This window comes from Cibotium barometz, chromosome 26 (assembly GCF_041138505.1).
Source record: "Cibotium barometz isolate CiBa-2024 chromosome 26, ASM4113850v1, whole genome shotgun sequence".
NCBI classification, from domain to species: Eukaryota; Viridiplantae; Streptophyta; class Polypodiopsida; order Cyatheales; family Cibotiaceae; genus Cibotium; species Cibotium barometz.
Window position 1 is genome coordinate 32,366,672 of NC_141071.1, and position 19,737 is coordinate 32,386,408.

Below are 19,737 nucleotides of genomic sequence, written 5' to 3' on the forward strand. Positions count from 1 at the left end.
CGACAGGCAGACCATCCTCACCTGGGCTCTTGTTGGGTTTGAGGGAAAAGATGACCTCTTTGATTTCTTCATGAGTGATATCTTGCTCTAGAGTAACAGCTATGTTGGCTGGGACTGTTCTAGGTCTGACTTGTTTGATTGCTTCCATTGTGGCTGCCTTAGTTGAGGAGGGGGTCCTTCTTCCTGGAAAATGTTGCTGTAGTATTCAGTGATCAGCTTTTTGTTCTCAGCTTGGTTCATAGCCTGGATTCCCTCCTTATTTATAAGCAGGGGGATATGCTCTTGCCTTTGTTTGACCTTGAGCGTTTTAAACATTTCTTGGCTTGGTCTGTCTGCTTTTCCTGCCCACCATTCCCTGGTAAATAGCTTAGTATGTTGAAGAGCTATTTCTTCTTCTCTTTTGATCCTGGCTCTGATCTGGTTGGTATGCCCACGGCCCTCAGAAACTGAGGACCAGAACTTGGAAATCCCTGCTAAGGCTAAGAGCACCTTTGCTGATGATGGGGGACTATAACATGGTGGAAACCCTCAAAGACAGATTCAAATCCAAAGGTTTAGCCCTGGCTGGATCAGAGAAACAAGCATGAAAAAGGTAAAACACAAGTTCAATCTGCAAGATCTGGGTCAAGAAGGAAGTTTCTCATGGCAAAACTACTCTTCAGGCGACCTTGCCAGAAAAGCCAGGCTAGATAGAGCATACGCAAGTGGTGAAATCTATTCCAAATACAACAGATGCGAATGTGTTGTAGACATTACCACATGCATCTCAGACCACTACCCTATCATCACTACAATGGACAATCAAGACTTCAGGGAATCCTTCTTCAGCAATAACCTCTCCCCGGCCAAAGCTTGGAGTCTGGCTGTCAAGTCTACCCAAAACCTTCTCAGGCAGGTCAGAAAAGAGGTATTAGCCCACAGGTGCAGCAGACAGGGATTTCATTAACGTCTTCACAATTTCGTGATCACGTTAACAAAACCTGTTGTTAACATAAAAATTCTTGTGATCACAATGTATATTCACGGGCATTTTTTATGACCTGCAAAAACCTTCTCTGCCAGTAATCCCGCCGGGGAAATGTACATTTCCCGGCGGGCCCGCCGGGAAAACCCATTTTCCCGGCGGACAAATTAAAAAAATAAAAAAATAAAAAAATAAAAAAAATAAAAAATAAAAAAAATAAAAAATCATGTTCACAGTCATTCTTACCATTTTTGGGCCTTCTGGACTCATTTATGATGTCAAAAGTTCAAAATTCTTGGCACAAAAAAAGTTTTGTATAATTTGCTGGTCTTAAGTTCAATTTACACACCAATTAAATCTAACTATACTTACATCAATTGACTCAATTGTCCATGACATCATTGCACTCAATTGAGCCCAATTGGACTCAATTACACTTGATTTACACTCAATTGATATTAATTGGGTGTCAATTGATGTCAATTGTGCCTAATTCGACGTAATTGAGCCCAATTTACACCCAATTTGCATAAATTGGGTGTAAACTAAGTATCAATTGAGTCGAATTGGACTCAATTGATAATAATTGGATGTTAATTGATATTAATTAAGCCCAATTGACTTCAATTGGGTGTTAATTTATTATAATTAATGTCAATTAAGCTCAATTGAGCTCAGTTGACATCAATTGGGCGTCAATTGATATCAATTAAGCTCAATTGAGCTCAGTTGACATCAATTGGGTGTCAATTGATATCAATTGAGCTCAATTGGGCTCAATTGCACTCAATTGACACTCAATTGGGTGTTAATTGCATCCTATTGTGCTCAATTGAGCCCAATAGGATGCAATTAACATCAATCGGGTGTCAATTGATCACAATTGATATCAATTGGGCTCAATTGCACTCAATTATGTGATCGATTGTGTGTCAATTGATGTCAATTGAGCCTAATATGATACAATTGAGCTCAATTCACGCCCAATTGGATGTAAATTGAGTGTCAATTGAGCCGAATTAGACTCAATTGATAGCAATTGGGTGTTAATTGATATCAATTAATATCCAATTAACATAATTGAAGTCCATTAAGTTTAATTGACTTCAATTGGATAATTTGGGTGTCAATTGAGCTCAATTGGACGTAAATGACATCAATTGGGGATCAATTAACATCAATTGAACCTTATTGACATCAATTGGGTGCCAATTAACATCAATTGGACTCAATTGACATCAGTTGGGTTTCAATTGAGCCAAATTGGATGCAACTGACATCAATTGGGTGTCAATTGATTACAACTGAGCTGAATTGGGCTCAATTGCACTCAATTGATATTAATTGGGTGTCAGTTAAACCTAATTCCATGCAATTGAGCTCAATTGACATCAATTCACATCAATTGATATTAATTGGGTGTCAATTGATGTCAATTGAGCCTAATTCGATGCAATTGAGCTCAATTCACATCAGTTCACATCAATTGGGTGTCAATTGATGTCAATTGAGTAAAATTGAGTCTAATTGGGTGTCAATTGAGTCAAATTGAGTGTAATTGGGTGTCAATTAATATCAATTGAGCCAAATTGAGTCTAATTGAGTCCAATTAGACTTAATTAAGCTAAATTGAGTCTAATTGGGTGTCAATTGATGTCAATTGAGTCAAATTGAGTCTAATTGGGTGTCAATGGAGCCTAATTGACATCAATTGGGTGTCAATTGATGTCAATTGAGCCCAATTGAAGCTAATTGTGTATCAATTGACACACAATTGATGTCAATTGGGCTCAATTGACATCAATTGGATTCAATTGACACACAATTGATGTCACATGGGCTCAATTGACATCAATTAACACCTAATTGATGTCAATTAATATCAATTGGGTGTCAATTGATTATAATTGATGCTAAATTGAATGAATTGAGTCCAATTGACATCAATTAAGTCTAATTGGGTATTAATTGATCAATTGGGCTCAATTGATATCAATTGACATCCAATTGGACTCAATTGACATCAATTGGACTTAAAAGGGTGTTAACTGATGTTAATTGAGCCCAATTGACATCAATTGGGTTAATTGAGCTCAATTGGACACAATTAACAATAATTGGGTATGAATTGAACTCAATTGACATCAATTAGGTGTCAATTGAGCCTAATTGCATCGAATTGAACTCAATTGACATCAATTGGATAAATTGCATCCAATTTAATTCAATTGACATCAATTAAGCCTAATTGCATCTAATTTAACCCAATTGGACTCAATTGAATCCAATTGGACTCAATTGATATCAGTTAGGTGTCAATTGAGCCTAATTGTATCTATTTGGACTTAATTGACATCAATTGGGTGTCAATTAAACCCAATTGGAGTCAATTGATATCAATTGGGTGTTTATTGATATTAATTGAGTTTAATTGACATCAATTGGGTGTTTATTGATGTCAATCGAGTCCAATTAGATGCAATTGGACTCAATTGGGTGTGAATTAGACTCAATTAATATCAATTGGGCTCAATTGATATCAATTAGGTGTGAATTGATGTCAATTGAGCCCAATTCGATGCAATTGATATCACTTGGGTGTCAATTAGACTCAATTGGCACCCAATTGATGTCAATTGAGTCCAAGTGGATGTCAATTGATATCAATTGAGCCCAATTGATCAATTGACACCCAATTAGACTTAATTGATATCAATTTGACTCAATTAGGTGTTAATTAATATCAATTAGACTCAATTGGATGCTAATTGATGTTAATTAAGCTCAATTAGACTCAATTGACATCAATTAGGTGCTAATTGAGTGTAATTGATGTCCATTAAGCCCAATTTGGCTTAATTGACATCAATTGGGTATCAATTGAGTACAATTGATGTCAATTGAGCTCAATTGACATCAATTGGGTGTTAATTAATGTCAATCGAGTCTAATTAATATCAATTAAGTATCAATTAAGCCAAATTGAGATCAATTGGGTGTCAATTGAGCCCAATTCACATCAATTGGGTGTAAATTAAACCTAATTGGACTCAATTAACATCAATTAGGTGTGAATTGATGTCAATTGACCCCACTTGGATGCAATTGATATCAATTTGGTGTCAATTAGACTCAATCGACACCCAATTGATGTCAATTGAGTCCACTTGGATGTCAATTGATATCAATTGAGCCCAATTGATCAATTGATACCCAATTAGACTTAATTGATATCAATTTGACTGAATTGGGTATTAATTGATGTCAATTGAACTCAATTGGATGTTAATTGATGTTAATTGAGTCTCAATTGACATCAATTGGGTGCCAATTGAGTGCAATTGATGTCAATTAAGCCCAATTTGGCTCAATTAACATCAATTGGGTGTCAATTAACTACGATTGATGTCAATTGAGTTGAATTGACATCAATTGGGTGTTAATTGATGTTAATTGAGTTTAATTGACATCAATTGGGTGTTAATTGATGTCACTTGAGTCCAATTAGATGTAATTAGACTCAATTGGGTTTGAATTAGACTCAATTGATATCAATTGGGCTGAATTAATTGGGTGTCAATTGAGCCCAATTGACATCAATTGGGTGTGAATTGAACGTGATTAGACTCAATTAACATTAATTAGGTGTGAATTGATGTCAATTGAGCCCAATTGGATGCAATGGATATCAATTGGGTGTCACTTGGACTCAATTGGCACCCAATTGATGTCAATTGAGTCCAATTGGATGTCAATTGGTACCAATTGAGCCCAATTGATCAATTGACATCCAATTAGACTTAATTGATATCAATTTAACTCAATTAGGTATTAATTGATATCAATTAAACTTAATTAGATGTTAATTGAGTCTAATCAGACTCAATTGATATCAATTGGGTACCAATTAAGTGCAATTAATATCAATTAAGCTCAATTCGGCTCAATTGGCATCAATTGGGTGTTAATTGACTACGATTGATGTCAATTGAGCTCAATTGACATCAATTGGGTGTTAATTGATGTCAATTGAGTCCAATTAACATCAATTGGATGTCAATTGAGCCCAATTGACATCAATTGGGTGTGAATTGAACCGGATTGGACTCAATTGACATCAATTAGGTGTGAATTGATGTCAATTAAGCCCAATTGGATGCAATTGATATCAATTGGGTGTCACTTGGACTCAATTGGCACCCAATTGATGTCAATTGAGTCCAATTAGATGTCAATTGATATCAGTTGAGTCGAATTGATTAATTGACACCCAATTATACTTAATTGATATCAATTTGACTCAATTGGGTATTAGTTGATGTCAATTGGACTCAATTGGGTGTTAATTGATGTTAATTGAGGACTCAATTGACATCAATTGGGTACCAATTGAGTGCAATTGGTGTCAATTCGGCTCAATTGGCATCAATTGGATATCAATTGACTAGGATTGATGTCAATTGAGCTCAATTGACATCAATTGGGTGTTAATCGATGTCAATTGAGTCTAATTAAGCCCAGTTGTGTCCAATTGGGTGTCAATTGATTGAATCCAATTAAGTCCAATTAAGCCCAATTGAGTCCAATGGGGTGTCAATTGAGCCCAATCGATCAATTGACACCCAATTAGACTTAATTGATACTAATTAGACTCAATTGGATATTAATTGATGTCAATTAGACTCAATTGGAAGTATAATAAGATCTAATTGATGGTAATCGAGTTTAAGGTGATAAATTTAGAGATAACTTTTTTTGTACAAAGAATTTTAAACTTTTGACGTCATAAATGAGTCCAGAAGGCCCAAAAATGGTAGGAATGACTGTGAACATGAATATATTTTGACCATTTTTTTTAAACTTTTTTTTCCGTCGGGAAATTCCATTTTCCCGACGGGCCCGCCGGGAAAACAAAAAGCCCGGCGGGCTTCGGCAGGTTACCAGGTCACTGGTAACCTGCTATTTTGAGAACATGTGAACATGTGAACATGTGAATAACATGTTCACAAGTGTTATTAACAAAAAAAATCTTGTGATCACGTGAATATAAAATCCCTGGCAGCAGACTCAAAAAACTCCAAGAGCAACTGCAAATTCTATTGTAGTTTTGCCTAGCCTTGAGTTTGAAGATTTAAAGTTTAGTCATAAAACCGGTTCATCTATGCATTTTTTTTTCATTACAAACCTGTTCAACTTGAAGGTCATCCTTTTTTTAATGGTTAGAAAAAAAAGTTTATTTATGACACTGCAAGTTTTGCTACTATATAGAACGTCTCTTGTGTAGTTTCCTCACGTTTGTGGGCCATAGTTTTGTTAAAAAATAACACTTTTCGTACTCGGTGGAGTGCCTTGCAAACTAAAGCAACATATCTATGACACAAGCAAAGCTTATTGGGAATGTGAGAACAAATGGTAGATGAAGTGCTAATTAATGCCTCACTAGGCCTTGATTCACAGGAAGTTGGAAGTTCGGAGGTCAAACTTTTCATGGCCTCTCTAGGCTCTGTCCGTAATTAAAAACGGACGGGGTATCTGAACAACACAGTCCATCGTAGTTATTCTCAAGTGTACCAAAATCAAAGCGGTACTAGTGAGAATTGACCAATGACCGTCGACGAAATGTTTTAAGTTCGAACAAGCGGTGGCAGGAACGTTGTAGGTACTAGTAACTAACACTAACCACCTGTCAGGCTCAACAACGGCGTAATTTTGCTGAGCTTTGTGATCATTTTGCAGTGGCAGATAAGCTGTAGAGTCCGGAGCTTTTTTTTGAAAGGCGAGCGTCCGGACTCTACAGCAAATGAACGCAACGACAGCCGGGCCTCCCCGACCCGCCCACTGTCGCCGGCGCTACTAGCAGGAGCGCCGTCGAGTACCGCACAGTGGCACACATGTGAAAGACACGGAACGGTAGCACAAGGTAACCGAAATATGGAACACTGTGTACTAGTAGTAATCTACAAGTAAATGACGCCTACGAAAGATCTTGTATATAACCACCAGGGCCTGTGCGTATCCACCCTGTATGAGGATGCCAGATAGGGTGTTGCAGGACGTACGTGCCTGTCCTCTTCACTTAGAACGCCGCAAATCGATTCCACACTAAGGGAGCACCCTAGCAATGGCCATTCATGATTAGGCACCCAGCCACACATGTTTGCACGGGAACAAGGCATCGCTGTGATACATGAGAGTGCTTGTGCTGGATACTGTCAGTGTGAAGTCATGTTGTGACTGGTAATGGTGAGTGAGATAGAAAAAAGTGTGTGCACTGTAGTCTTTGTAGGGTGAGAGCTCATCGTCATCATTGTCTGTAACACGCCATAGATTGCTACCTGAGTTGTCGCTGTACTGGTACCGAGGGGATGCTAGGATCAACCCATGGAAGGTCCTTCTGCTAGACCCTACGCCCAGTCCTCCCCAACTCACGATTCTAAACTCCAACGCATCGCCTTCTCATCTGCTGCTAACAACGACAACCACTCTGGGCGTAGGTCCCGGCCATCCAAAGTCGTTCAAACATGCCCTCCAACTCATTAATCCCTGTAGCTCCGGCCCAGGCCTATGACTCCTCTCATTTCCGTCCCCCTCTGTTCCAAACCCCTTCTCAAGCTGCCTATCAGCTTTCCGAAGATGGCTTTGAAGAAGTCGGCAATGTTCTTTACACTACTCTTCCTGACCTGGAAAACCGGTAACCTTGCATGCAGAATTATGCTATGATGAGCAAGCTCTAAGGTCAGATCTGGCACACGAAGCAGCTGCAGCCGCGAGCGGATTCATTAAAAATTGGAAGTTTGATCAGGAAGAGAACTTGCAAGTTTACAATCTCAAGCCTTTTCTAATGCATACAAGAGAGGAGAGTTTAGAAGGGAGGATTGCCAGTAATCTGTTGGGCCCGAGTGCATCGGCAAAAAATGTTAACCTGGGGGAGAGTTTTGTCCATGCTCCTTCGATTCCCAAATCAGTGTCTGGGCAGGACGTGAAACAGCCATGTTTGACGACATTCCAAAGAACAAGGTCATATGGAAACCCACTAGAGCATATGGAGATCTTGAGGGCAAGCCAACAACAGAGGTACTCAAATAACGCACGGCACCAGAAGCTTTATGAAGAAGTGCCTTCCTCCTTAGTAAATCAGAACACTACGCACAATGATGGGGCTTGCAGGACTCACAGAATTTCAAGAGCAACAAGTGGCCACAACGTTCAAAACCCTGCGATCAGGAGCCAGGAGCTCGAGTGGGGGATAGATTCATCAGGTATGCACGAGCTTCTTTTGTTACCTCCAATAGAGGGCGCGGTAGAGGTCGCGGCGGGTACTACTAATGCGAGACCGGGCAGTTTAAACCTACATCTACTTCGGGCGAGCTCCTCTGACGAGAACTGCCAGGACGCAATACCTTCGGCCAATTGGGATCACAAGCTCGATGTGGAAGTCTGCTTACCCGACGCACGCAACATGTCTGTGGGCAGCAGTGCAAGGCACAAATCTGGCCTTTCTCATTTCTTACAGGCGTCACAACATCCACAAACGAATCTCAGCCTGGATGTCAGATTCTCTGGTACAGGTAGGTGTTTCTTTTCATTATTAACCCCCTCATGAGTACGTACATCAATAACCCTAATTTTGTAATCTTCTTGCGTGCAGTCTCCCTCAGCGTCCTTCGCAATTCCAAGTACCTTAAAGCCACCCAAAAGCTTCTTGACGAGGTCTGTAACGTTGGGCGAGATGGCATCAGTTTGGGAAGCACCCACAATATCGGCGGCGTTCCTCCAGCGTCGGATACCATACGAGGAGCAGCTAGTGGGTGTGCCCTTTCAGTGAGAGCGATGAAGTCGAGCTCCTCCGGGTTCCAGTTGGCTGATCAGCAATCTAATCATTCTAATCAAATATCTGATCCCGAAGCCCCCAAGCAGCAGCTGCCAAGTGATGAAAGGCGCAATCTCCAAATGAGGAAAGCTTGCCTAATCGGAATGGTAGAAGAGGTACGCTTCTTTCTTTCTCCAAATGAGGTATGCTCTATTATTTGTTTTAAAACTACTACGACTTGTTTTTCCCTTGCTAACCCTTATCATAACTAAGTTTTGTTGTTTTCGGAGTAGAGGAATGTTGGTATCAAAAGCACACATGCCAAACTACCACGACAGTAATGGTCTTGAATGACACAACATTCCTCTCATAGATTCCTTGCACATGTACATGTTGTGTATTTTTTGGGATCAATAATAAGTATATATATTAACTGAAAGCTGGGTACACATTTGTGACAATTACATAGCTACATCAGTCCGACCCACTACTTCTCACATTTCACTTCATTTAATAAATTATACAACAGAGTCCTTGCACATGCACATGTTAATCAATATTAGTTGCTAGTGTGAAGCTCACCATTCTAACTAGAGATACACTTATTCAGTGTTGTATGTGAGTGTGGGTGGGAAAAAAACAAAGCTAAAGATGTATGGCAGGCAGGTGGCATGTCTCCCCTTGAATTTATAAATATAGAGAAAAGAGCCCTTCCCCTTTTACAAGAACACTTTCAGTGTTTAAAATGCTATGAATGTAAAATTTCATTCTTACGTCAGGCTTTGCTTGAACAGAAAAGAGGCGAGTGCCTTCTCCAAGCTAAGGATCTCCTAATCATCACTATTTCTCCCACTAGTGTTTTGTCACTTCCACTTTTTCCTTGATTGCATGGGATTCTTCTATCATTCGGCATCTTCCTAGAATGATTTGAACTGAGCCTAAATTGACTCCTTAGATTAACTTGTCATTGCGGCTCCATTTGATAGAACCTCTTCATAGTGATTGTAGCTCCCACTTTTCTTCATAATATAGAATATGTCGTTTTGTTAAAGATCCCCAGATAATAGTAGTAATGTAAACAAATGTGGAAATGTCTCCTTTTCTTCAAAGATTCTTCTGCATATGAATTGCCTCTTGTAGAAGACAATGTGTGAAGATAATCTTTTTGAATCCTCTAAGCTAAGTTTGTTTTCATCTTTCTTGATTTCAACCTCTATAGAAAGAAAAAAAAAAGGTGGGTTTTCATCTTTCTTGATTTCTTGATCACTATTTTTAGCTCGATGGAAAAACAAAAAAGTAAGCACTTGTTTTGGTTTGTCCTTGCTCCAATGGCTTTCAACCATTTACTTTCACTCCTATGCTATAATACTCTTACACACCTCTTCAAAAGTATGTGGTGTGCTAGAGGAGATTGGTCTACTATGATGGGACACTTGCTATTAAGAGGGACTATTAGAGCTCCCATAGGCACAATGCAATTGTGTAATGTTCACACAGTTGAATTTAAAAAATAATTATTGTGTTGATCTTTGAATTACAGAGGTGATGATGATAAAAAAATTGATTACTGCAACCATTACATGTCAAATGGTGCTTTTACTATTTCTAATAAGAATCAATGGTGTTCCTCTCTCTCTTTGTTGAGCTTAACTTACTCAAGCAGCAGCTTGCTTATTCTCTATCTCTCTTCAGTTGTTTTCGTAATCACTGCACAATGCCTAAATTCTGTAGTGAGAACTAAAGGTTTTTGTTCAATTGAATCTATGATATTATAAGGCGCTTTAATATTTTCAAGGCGATTACTTGTTTTTTAAAGCTCTCCTCTTTTTTGAGCTAGTTACATAGTTTCATATGACTCAATATGCATTCTTTCTTTTTCAGCCTTCCTATATTACCCAAGTAAAAAGGGAATATTAGTTTAACAATATCAAATCCATTTCAAATATATGTACAAGTGAAAAACCCTCCTGATGGCTTCGAGCATATAAATGCAATCCCACTGGTGGGCATGGAGGATTGTGGGCCTGCTTGGTCGGGTTCCTTAATAGGGCTACCTAGCCCCCCAAAGGGCCTTAACCCAGAAAACATACACCATACTTCTAGCCCTTTGCCTATATTCCTCTAGCCCATATATCCTCCATGGGTCTCCATGACCATGCATGTGGGATAATGAGCTAGAGAAGGGCGGGTTGTTACTTCAATTAGGCACTCACTAACATACCCCTTCATGAACCCACTTGATGATGTGAAAAGAATGGAGAAGCTAATATCACCGAGCTTTACCATAAAGAAAAAAATAAAGAGTTTAGGAAATTCCCAATTCCCACTTTGAAAATATTCACCAAATGAGAAGCACGGTGACTATAAATATTATGTCAAAACCCCCTCATGTGACATCATTTGAAAGCTCTTGATGTGTAAGCTCCAAATATATATTCTTTGACAAATTTGGAGTTGGTGTGCACAAGATACTGTAATAAGTAGAATCAAAAGTGCCACCATTTAGAATTCCCAAAGTATGAGGATTTTCCCAAACTACCTAATATGGTCTTCATATAACAATAAGGGTTTCGGGTCATCAATCGAGGTCTGAAACCCAAATACCTAGCCACCCATATGAACTTCTCCGTAAAAACTTGCACTAGGATTTGAAGATCCCTTGCCTCTAATCTACCCTTCATGGGAGACCAAAACCAAGACATGTCCACTACCATGTGAGACCAAGACCACACATGTCCACTGGGAGACCAAGACCACACATGTCCACTACCACGTATCCATGACAACACATGTCCACTACCATGTGTCCCAAGGAGAGTGCATCCTTACTCCCCCATTACAAAACCACTTGTTGATAGACACCTTGTAAAGAAGAGGAAGAAGAGAATACCATCAAGATTTGCCACATACACATAGGTGTGCATGCTTCCCCTATGTTGAAGGAGTGCATCCACCACAAGTGCTTCCCCTCAAAATAGGAGGATCAAAATAGAATAGAATCCTCCATATTGGCCAAATACCTCCACTAACAACATTTTTAAAACCCCCATGTTGAAGGAGTGTAGCCACCACAAGTGCTTCCCCCACAAAAAGGAGAATAAAATTGCAATAGTAGCCTCACTATTGGCCAGATGCCTCCACTAACAACACCAAGGTTTTGAATCTTGATATCATGTTGGGAGTGGATGAGAGTGTGGGCCACATGTCAGAGTGTCAAAGGTAGGTGCCTAGCCACCCACATAGCATGATGAAGGCAACTTGCCTCTCTACCCCATCTACCCTTCACATTCCACAACCATGCATGTGGGATAATCAACTAGGGGCCCTACGATGTCTCCATCATGACCACATGTCTAGAGGCACATAACAAGAGGAGGGGGAGTTGTTAGTCCAACATGTATAAGGATATGCTAAAAATGGCATGACATAAAGTTTTCTTCTTTAGATTGCTAGATTGCAGAAAAAAATCTCACTTTATGTGCTTTCAAACCATGGATTTTACAGAGATGAAATCATGAGAGTTAAAGCTAAGCAAAAAATATAAAAAATATTAGATAGTATAGTCCATTTTATATTCTTAATTTGAAAACTCACAAAAAGAGAATGTATGTAATGGTGGAGATAAGGTTTTGGAACCAACATGATTTAAAACCACTTGTAGGTAACCTAATATTCTTTTGACCATTTTTTGTGCTTCTATCACACACACTAGATAGATCTCTCTAGTTATTTTCATGAACTAGAGAGATCTTAAATGGTCCTTGAAAAACCCCTATTTAAAGCTTATTTCTTCTAATGAACTCTAAAATTCTCAGTTGAAATTCGGGATAGTCTTTATTTTCGAGTGATAAAATCAATGCATTCTCTTTATTGCTTTTTTAAATGAAAAATCTTGATCACTTTTGAGCTTTACCTTTATTTTAAAACGTTTTTTTCCTTTTTAGCATTGGGGTCCCTTATGTAAGAATTGAGCATTTGACTATAGGGAGAATGGTGCACAATGACATTGACATGTGATTAGTGAGACGTAGATGGATATAGCATTTTCTTATGTCTCATGTCCATCTAAGTATATTAGTATGGATGTTTTCCTTTCTTCCAAAGACTATAAAATTATCATAGTCATTATGTCCAAATACACCAATACACTTTTTACTTGTAACTACAACTTCTTGGCCTGCTTATAGTACATTTCATGTAATAACACCGTATGAGATAAGCTACAAAAAATCCAATTCTCATTTGAAAAATGGGGTCAGGGTGAACCTGGGAATGTATTTAAGAGTAGAATCTAAATTTGTAATCTTTGACAAATTTGGAGAGTTAATATGCTCAAGATGTGGCCAAAACTATAAATTTGATTCCCAAAGTGTGATTTTTCCCAAATTATCTAATATGGTCTTTAATATGTTGCACATATTCTCTTATCTCTTTTCTCCCTACATGTTTATCTCAACATGTATGAGTGTTAACCATGTAATTTTTGCATGTTCCTCTTTATGCATGAGTGTCAACCATGTAATTTTTACATGGAACTTAGTGAGGAAGTGTATGAACTTACTAATTTACTAAAACACAAGAGGATCTAGAATCCAAGCCCAAGCAAACAAGAGTCTCAAATATTGTACACCCTACACTAGAAGGGAATGATAGTGTACCAATTATCCACCAATGTTTTGACAGGTATAACTAGTAGTCGTACCACCACTTGTACCACTGTTTTAAAAAAAATCAAAAATTGGGCATGCCTACGTGGTGCGTATACCCCTAGCTTTCCCCCCCTTTTGTTTATCTCTGTTTTTCTATACGCAATAGCCAAAAATTCCTCCCTCCACTCAAAGCTCCTCTCTCTCTCTCTCTCTCTCTCTCTCTCTCTCTTCCATCTTCTCTTGCTTCCTCCCTCATGCCTCTTCCTCTATCTCACTCTCTCCTTCTCAGTCTGTTCTCAGCCTCTTCTCTCTCTCTCTCTCTCTCTTCCACCTTCCTCATGCTTCTTCCTCTACCTTTCCTTGTCATATCTCTCTCCAACACCTCTCATGATTAAAGTTTTCATTCATTAATAGTTTTCTTAGTGTATTCATCTATCTAGGACTAGAAATTAGGATTTCTAATATAAAAGGGTGGAAGGAACTTACCTCTTTGTTTCCTTTACTCCTTGGTTTTATAGGTGTCTCCTCCTCTCAATGATGAAGTTAAGTTTAATAATGGTCAGATCAAGGAAGCGACTTGCACTTGGATCATAGAGACCAACGCTTTTTTCCTCATCGAGAGGCATAGCCGTTGATTCTTTTCCATAGAACAAAGACTATCCGAGATTTACTTCATCTATTGTACCATAACAGAATTGAGTCTCATTTTAGGGATCCATTAGTCCAGCGTAACCCCATTCAGTCCCATGGGTTAGCCAACCGTCCCCAACCACTGTAGTGATAGGATCCATTAAGAAATTTGGTTATGTTTTGCCCCGAGTACGAGGGAAAAGAGTTCTTACGCCCCCTAGCTGGCTCTTCAAGCAAACTTCAAGATAGTCACGCCACTTACACACCCAATATGAAATTGTATGTTTTACAGATTCAGCTGTCTTGAAAATAATCTTTTAATGAAACCATAGTATCAGTGATCATAATCCTCCAAAATATCCAGGTTAAGTTCTAATTTTCAATCATTCCTTCATCGATGTACCTATGGCATCATTGGCAACCAGAACACTTAGCACCTGTCCACTCAGGGGCCTTTTCAATAGCTCCTAGGTCATAGTACACAGAAATATATTCACTTATAAAAATCCAGATGGACTCTCCATTTGAAGATCAACAAGATCAACTAATAGATCCATATAAAAGAGCCATGGACTCATCCGTTGAGGACCAGCAAGGCTAATCAACCAGATCCATACCCGAGTTCTTATAATATATACTCTTATCTCTTTAGTTTAAGGTTTTAGAGAAGAGAAGAAGATAGAAAAAATATCATATGTCTTCCTCTCTCTTGTATGTGTGTGTTTGCTTGCAAGGAACTCAAGTTCTCCCTCTCCCTCACATTCTATTTACATTCCCCAAGTACCCTACATGTTTGAGGGCCTTTGGACCCCTTGCCTTGGGCCTTAAGTGACCCCCTAGTCCCCCACAACTCAGGGGGGATAGGACAAACCACTCAAGGGGGACTAGGGAGTTTAGACTCCCCCATCACTTAAGGGCATTGAAACTCCCCAAAACCCCTATCATATAATTCTCATATGGTGATAATGAGATAGAGACAAATAATATTGACTTGTTTAAAGGAGAATTTCATTCTTCGATAGGACTTTTCTCAACCTTGGACATATATTAGGTTTTTCTATTTATTTTGTAACTTTAATTCCAATCACTTATACAATATAAGAGCTAATGCATACGGCTCATGTATAAGAGCTTATGCATAATATAGATCTCTTTATGCATAAGGCTCTTGTGCAAGAGTTATTTATGCAAAAGATCTTATGCAGAAGTGTGTGTGTGAAAGACTTATGGATAATCCCTTATGCATAAGTCTTTTATGTGGGATCTCTTCATGTAAAACACTTTTTCCATAGGTTCTTATACATAAGAGGTCCAAGACACAAGGATAAAGGTGCAATTTATTTTCCCTATTTTGGTTTTTATTCTTTTGGCATTTGCATGTATACATAAACTATATGCATAATGTATCATATTATGCATAAATAAGCAAATAGGCTTTACGCATGTATGCATAGGCATTGCCCACACATGCATTGTGAGGCACTAGAGATTTAGCCTTTGATGATCAATTTTGATGGTACTAGTATCACCAAAATAAGCACTGAAATCATAGTCAAAATAACTATCTGTGTTTTCATTAAAAAAATTGTCAAAATGTGCATCTAGGATAACTTTGAAATGTACATCGATTTATTTTTTTGTCATCAATGGTGTGATTTTTAAAAAAAGTACAAGTGTTTTTAATTCTCATAGTCCTTATCAGCCCAATGTTTATCTACTTTTCAAACAAATACAATATTTATAAGAAATTAACATAATATTTTTTTGCCAAAGTTTGCACTAATGATCCCAAATACAAGGATATATATAGCCATATTTACAAGAAATTATGACAAGGGTCTACGAAAGCTTGCATTAATGTTCCCTAACAAAACGATTGTGACAAAAACCAAGTATTTCATCGTGGACTCTCTCATCCTCAGCTGCTACATCCATGGCTCCGAATACATCTATTTCTAAAAAGACCTCTCCATCTTCATTTTTATCAAATGGGTGAAACCTGGTTTATTATAGGAGTAGAAGGTAGTTCATCCATATCTTCCTCTTCTATTTCTTGCATTGGAGGTTGTTGTGTTGTAATTTATTCTTCTATTTCTTCTTTGAATTTCGGATTAGCCATCATGTTTTCTTATGGTTCAAGTTCTAGTTGCCCAATTACTATACCTTCATTTGATTCTTCTTCTAGTTGTTTAACCAGATCAATAACTTCTTCTCATGCTTCTAGAGTGGGTTCCTCAAACTCAACTTCATATGATATTTCCATATCCTCAAATATTTGTTTACTACGTGGATAAATTTGGATTACAAACAACCACCTTGAAGATGACCTGCTCACAATCCTCTGCTAGCTCAAATGTGTCTCTTTGGTTTGTCCATATCTTTGTGGAGCCTACTTGAATAAATCCTCTCTTATCTCTGTGTGCAAGTTCAATAGGGAGAGGCAAGTGTGCAAAATAGAAACATGTGCTCCACGATAAAGTGGTAGTCACAAAAGCGTACATATCTCTTTATCCTCTCGATAAGCATGCTCCATATTTCCTATGATGTCAGCTACTTCTTGGGACATTTTATGCTCCTCCACATCATTATCATCTACTTTGTGTCTTGTGTCATGTAGGGCATCTATCATGTCATCCATGTCATGCTCTAGAAATTGATCCGATTCCATCAGAGCTTGCTCAAGTTCCAATCCCACTGAGATTGTCTCTTCCCTTATTTTTTTGCTCCGCTAAAGTTGGATATCCACATGATCGACCAGTTTATTATTATCTAGGTGCACATTGAGGACACTAAATAGATGTTGCAAGCGCTCCATACGAAATACGCCCCATTTTTTGAAATGCTCATTGTAAATTCTTTGACGTAGCAAAAAATGCTACTACACTGCGAAAAAATAAAACGTTGCTCGACTGCATGGCTTGGAAAAAGTAATCCCGATTCTTTTGTCGCCGCACTAATTTTATCAATTGAATGTCCTAACCTTGATACCTTGGGGTTTTTTACAGGTTCATATCTAATCTATCTCTTCTACCTCTCCTACCCTATCCTCCTAAAGCTCAAGTAAGGTATGTCTTCTCTTTTCCTTCATCTCCTATGCAAATAAGCTTTCCATGAAAGCTTTCTTGTGAGTATTTCTATTCTCTCTCCTCTCTTGTAAGTCTTTTTCTTTTCCTTCATCTCCTATGCAAATAAGCTTTCCATGAAAGCTTTCTTGTGAGTATTTCTGTTCTCTCTCCTCTCTTGTAAGTCTTTTTTTATTTTTTTCTCCCTTCTCATTGAAGATTAACCCTAACCCTAGCTTCTACATAGAAACGCTAATAGAGAGCTTTGATGGAGAACTCTCCATCAAAGTTCTCTATTGTGTTTTCTATGTAGAAGCTAGGGTCAGAGTTAAGCTATAATGAGAAGGAAAAAAGAAATATTGTTTTTTCTTTATTTGGTTTGATTTTGTAGGTGATTCACACATAAAAGCCGCATAAGCTAAGAGATCTCCCCCTTCCGTGTTCCTCTCTTATGCTTTAATTGTTGGAGTCTCGTTGGAGCTATATATAGCCTGCTCAACCGAACCCTAGGTATCACCTATATATACCTAACCTCAATGTGCTTTCCACACACTTTGGGAGATATGTTTGTGTGTCTCTCTCTCCCGCTCTCTCTCTTTGATTGAACATGGTATCACGGCGCAATTGTGCCCATTGCGCGCATGGAAAATTTTTGCAGGCAAAAAAATTACACTCTTCAAACGATCCTAACTTCCTCATATACAATATCAGAGTTCAATGATCTAAGAGTCATTTTTAGGGTTTAAAGGTGTTCTCAAACTGCTTGTCATATCAAATTTATCAAATTTTGCACCACCAATTTTCAAGTAGGTGCATAATTCCAATCCACTTCCTTTGATATTATTATTTTGATTTTGATCATCATAATAAATTTCTATGTGATAATACATGATTAAGAGTATTCTTTTGACAAGTTTAAATTCAACAAATTCTATAGATGGTAACTACTTTATTCATTGATTTTAAATTCTTTTTCAAAAGTATTGATGTCAAATTGCACAGATGCTTTTCTTTTAGAAAATTTTCTTTTTGGCTTCATATCTCTTTATAATTAGGTGCAAACATTTCCTTTCCTTTCTTTTTTATTACTTTATGGCTTTGGTTGCATATGGCTTTCTCTAACAAAACTATCTTGCATGTGGCTTTCTCCAATGAGGCTACGGTTACATGGCTTTCTTTTTTATTACTTCATGGTTTTGGTTGCATGTGGCTTTCTCTAACAAGGCTATGGTTGCATGTGGCTTTCCTTGAAGAGACTACGACTACATGTATCTCATGCATAAATAACCTTGTTAAAGTAGGCATAGAAAGAAATTTGGAGAAGCTTATATGTTCTTTTAGTTTCGATTTCAAGTTGAGTTGATGTATGGCTATATAGTATAAAAGCTTTTGGTCTTCTTTACAATCATATCATGGTAGAGTTTATATTATTTGTTGATGTTGATATACTATGTGGACAATAAGTAATATTGTGGACTTTTTCTACTATCAGCAAATAATGTTCATCTTGGCTTGTGGGTATTCTTACAAGGAGCTTATCCTGATTTCCAACTTTAACATGGAAAGCATGACTATATACACATTATTTTAGTTACAGAGACATGAAGATCTTTGTACTTTTGGAAGCTCTTGGTAGCGCCATCATGTTCTTTTGTCACATCACAAAGGAAAGCACCACGATAGCTTTCACATGCCAATTATGGGTTTCTTCAACACTTTGAGACAATTCCTTTCTAGTGGTGGTCATCCCCATCTCAACTCTTCTGGAATTTTAGTAGTTGCACCCTTGGTCTAGCATGGATGTTGTTACGTATTTTTAATTTTTATCGGCATACTTATTTTGATCTAGACATTCTAGGGACGCAATCTAACCCTATCTTTAATTGGTGATTATGATTTAAATCTATTATAGTTATTTAAATTGACAAATTTGACTTTTTCTTGTTGTTGCTAAGAAGTTAAAATTACAAATTACAAAAGGAGTGATATTTTGAGTCATCATGATTGACTTTTTATTTAAGTCATTTTTTTTGTAGACAATCTCGGCATATATGCCTTGTCTCATAACACAAGGGTGGCTCTCATTATTAATTGTGGGATTTTCATTATATCACTTGTGGCATTTTGATTATATTCTTGGTTATAATTTGAGGCAGACTCATTAGTTTTTCTTCACATATTTTTCACATACTGGGCAATTTTACTCCCGATATACGGGCAGTTTTGCTTCACATATTTTTCACATACCGAAAAGTTTTGCTCCCGATACTGGGCATTTTTTCTCCCAATACTGGGAAGTTTTACTCCATGTACTTGGGTAGTTTTGCTTGAGATACTAGGGAGTTTTGCTCCACATACCTTATTAGTGCTTGGGCCCCTTGTTTAAGTCAACTTTGTATTTATGTGTGCACAAAAGTTCTTGTATATTATATTGTGCAAAAATCATTTTGTACATGTTCATGTTGTCCAAAGAGTGGAGTCACAAATCATCTTTAAAGATATTATTTTGTACAAAACTCATATATTTTTAGTAGGTTCCATACAATTCCACATTTTATATTATTTTTTCAGAACTCCTTGAAGCTTTATCAATATTGGGGGTCTTTAAACATAGACCTTGGC

At 37.8% G+C, this 19,737-nt stretch overlaps 1 protein-coding gene across 1 annotated transcript; it reads left to right on the forward strand.

Annotated features, from left to right (window-relative positions):
• The first annotated feature begins 793 nt into the window (after nt 1–793).
• LOC147623887 (uncharacterized) lies at nt 794–9,686 on the forward strand. Its single transcript, XM_086820819.1, has 6 exons — nt 794–895; nt 7,251–7,352; nt 7,459–7,615; nt 7,672–8,532; nt 8,613–8,950; nt 9,569–9,686. The coding sequence occupies exons 1-6, from the start codon at nt 794–796 to the stop codon at nt 9,656–9,658; spliced, it is 1,650 nt and encodes a 549-aa protein (XP_086676945.1). The 3' UTR covers nt 9,659–9,686.
• The last annotated feature ends 10,051 nt before the right edge of the window (nt 9,687–19,737 follow it).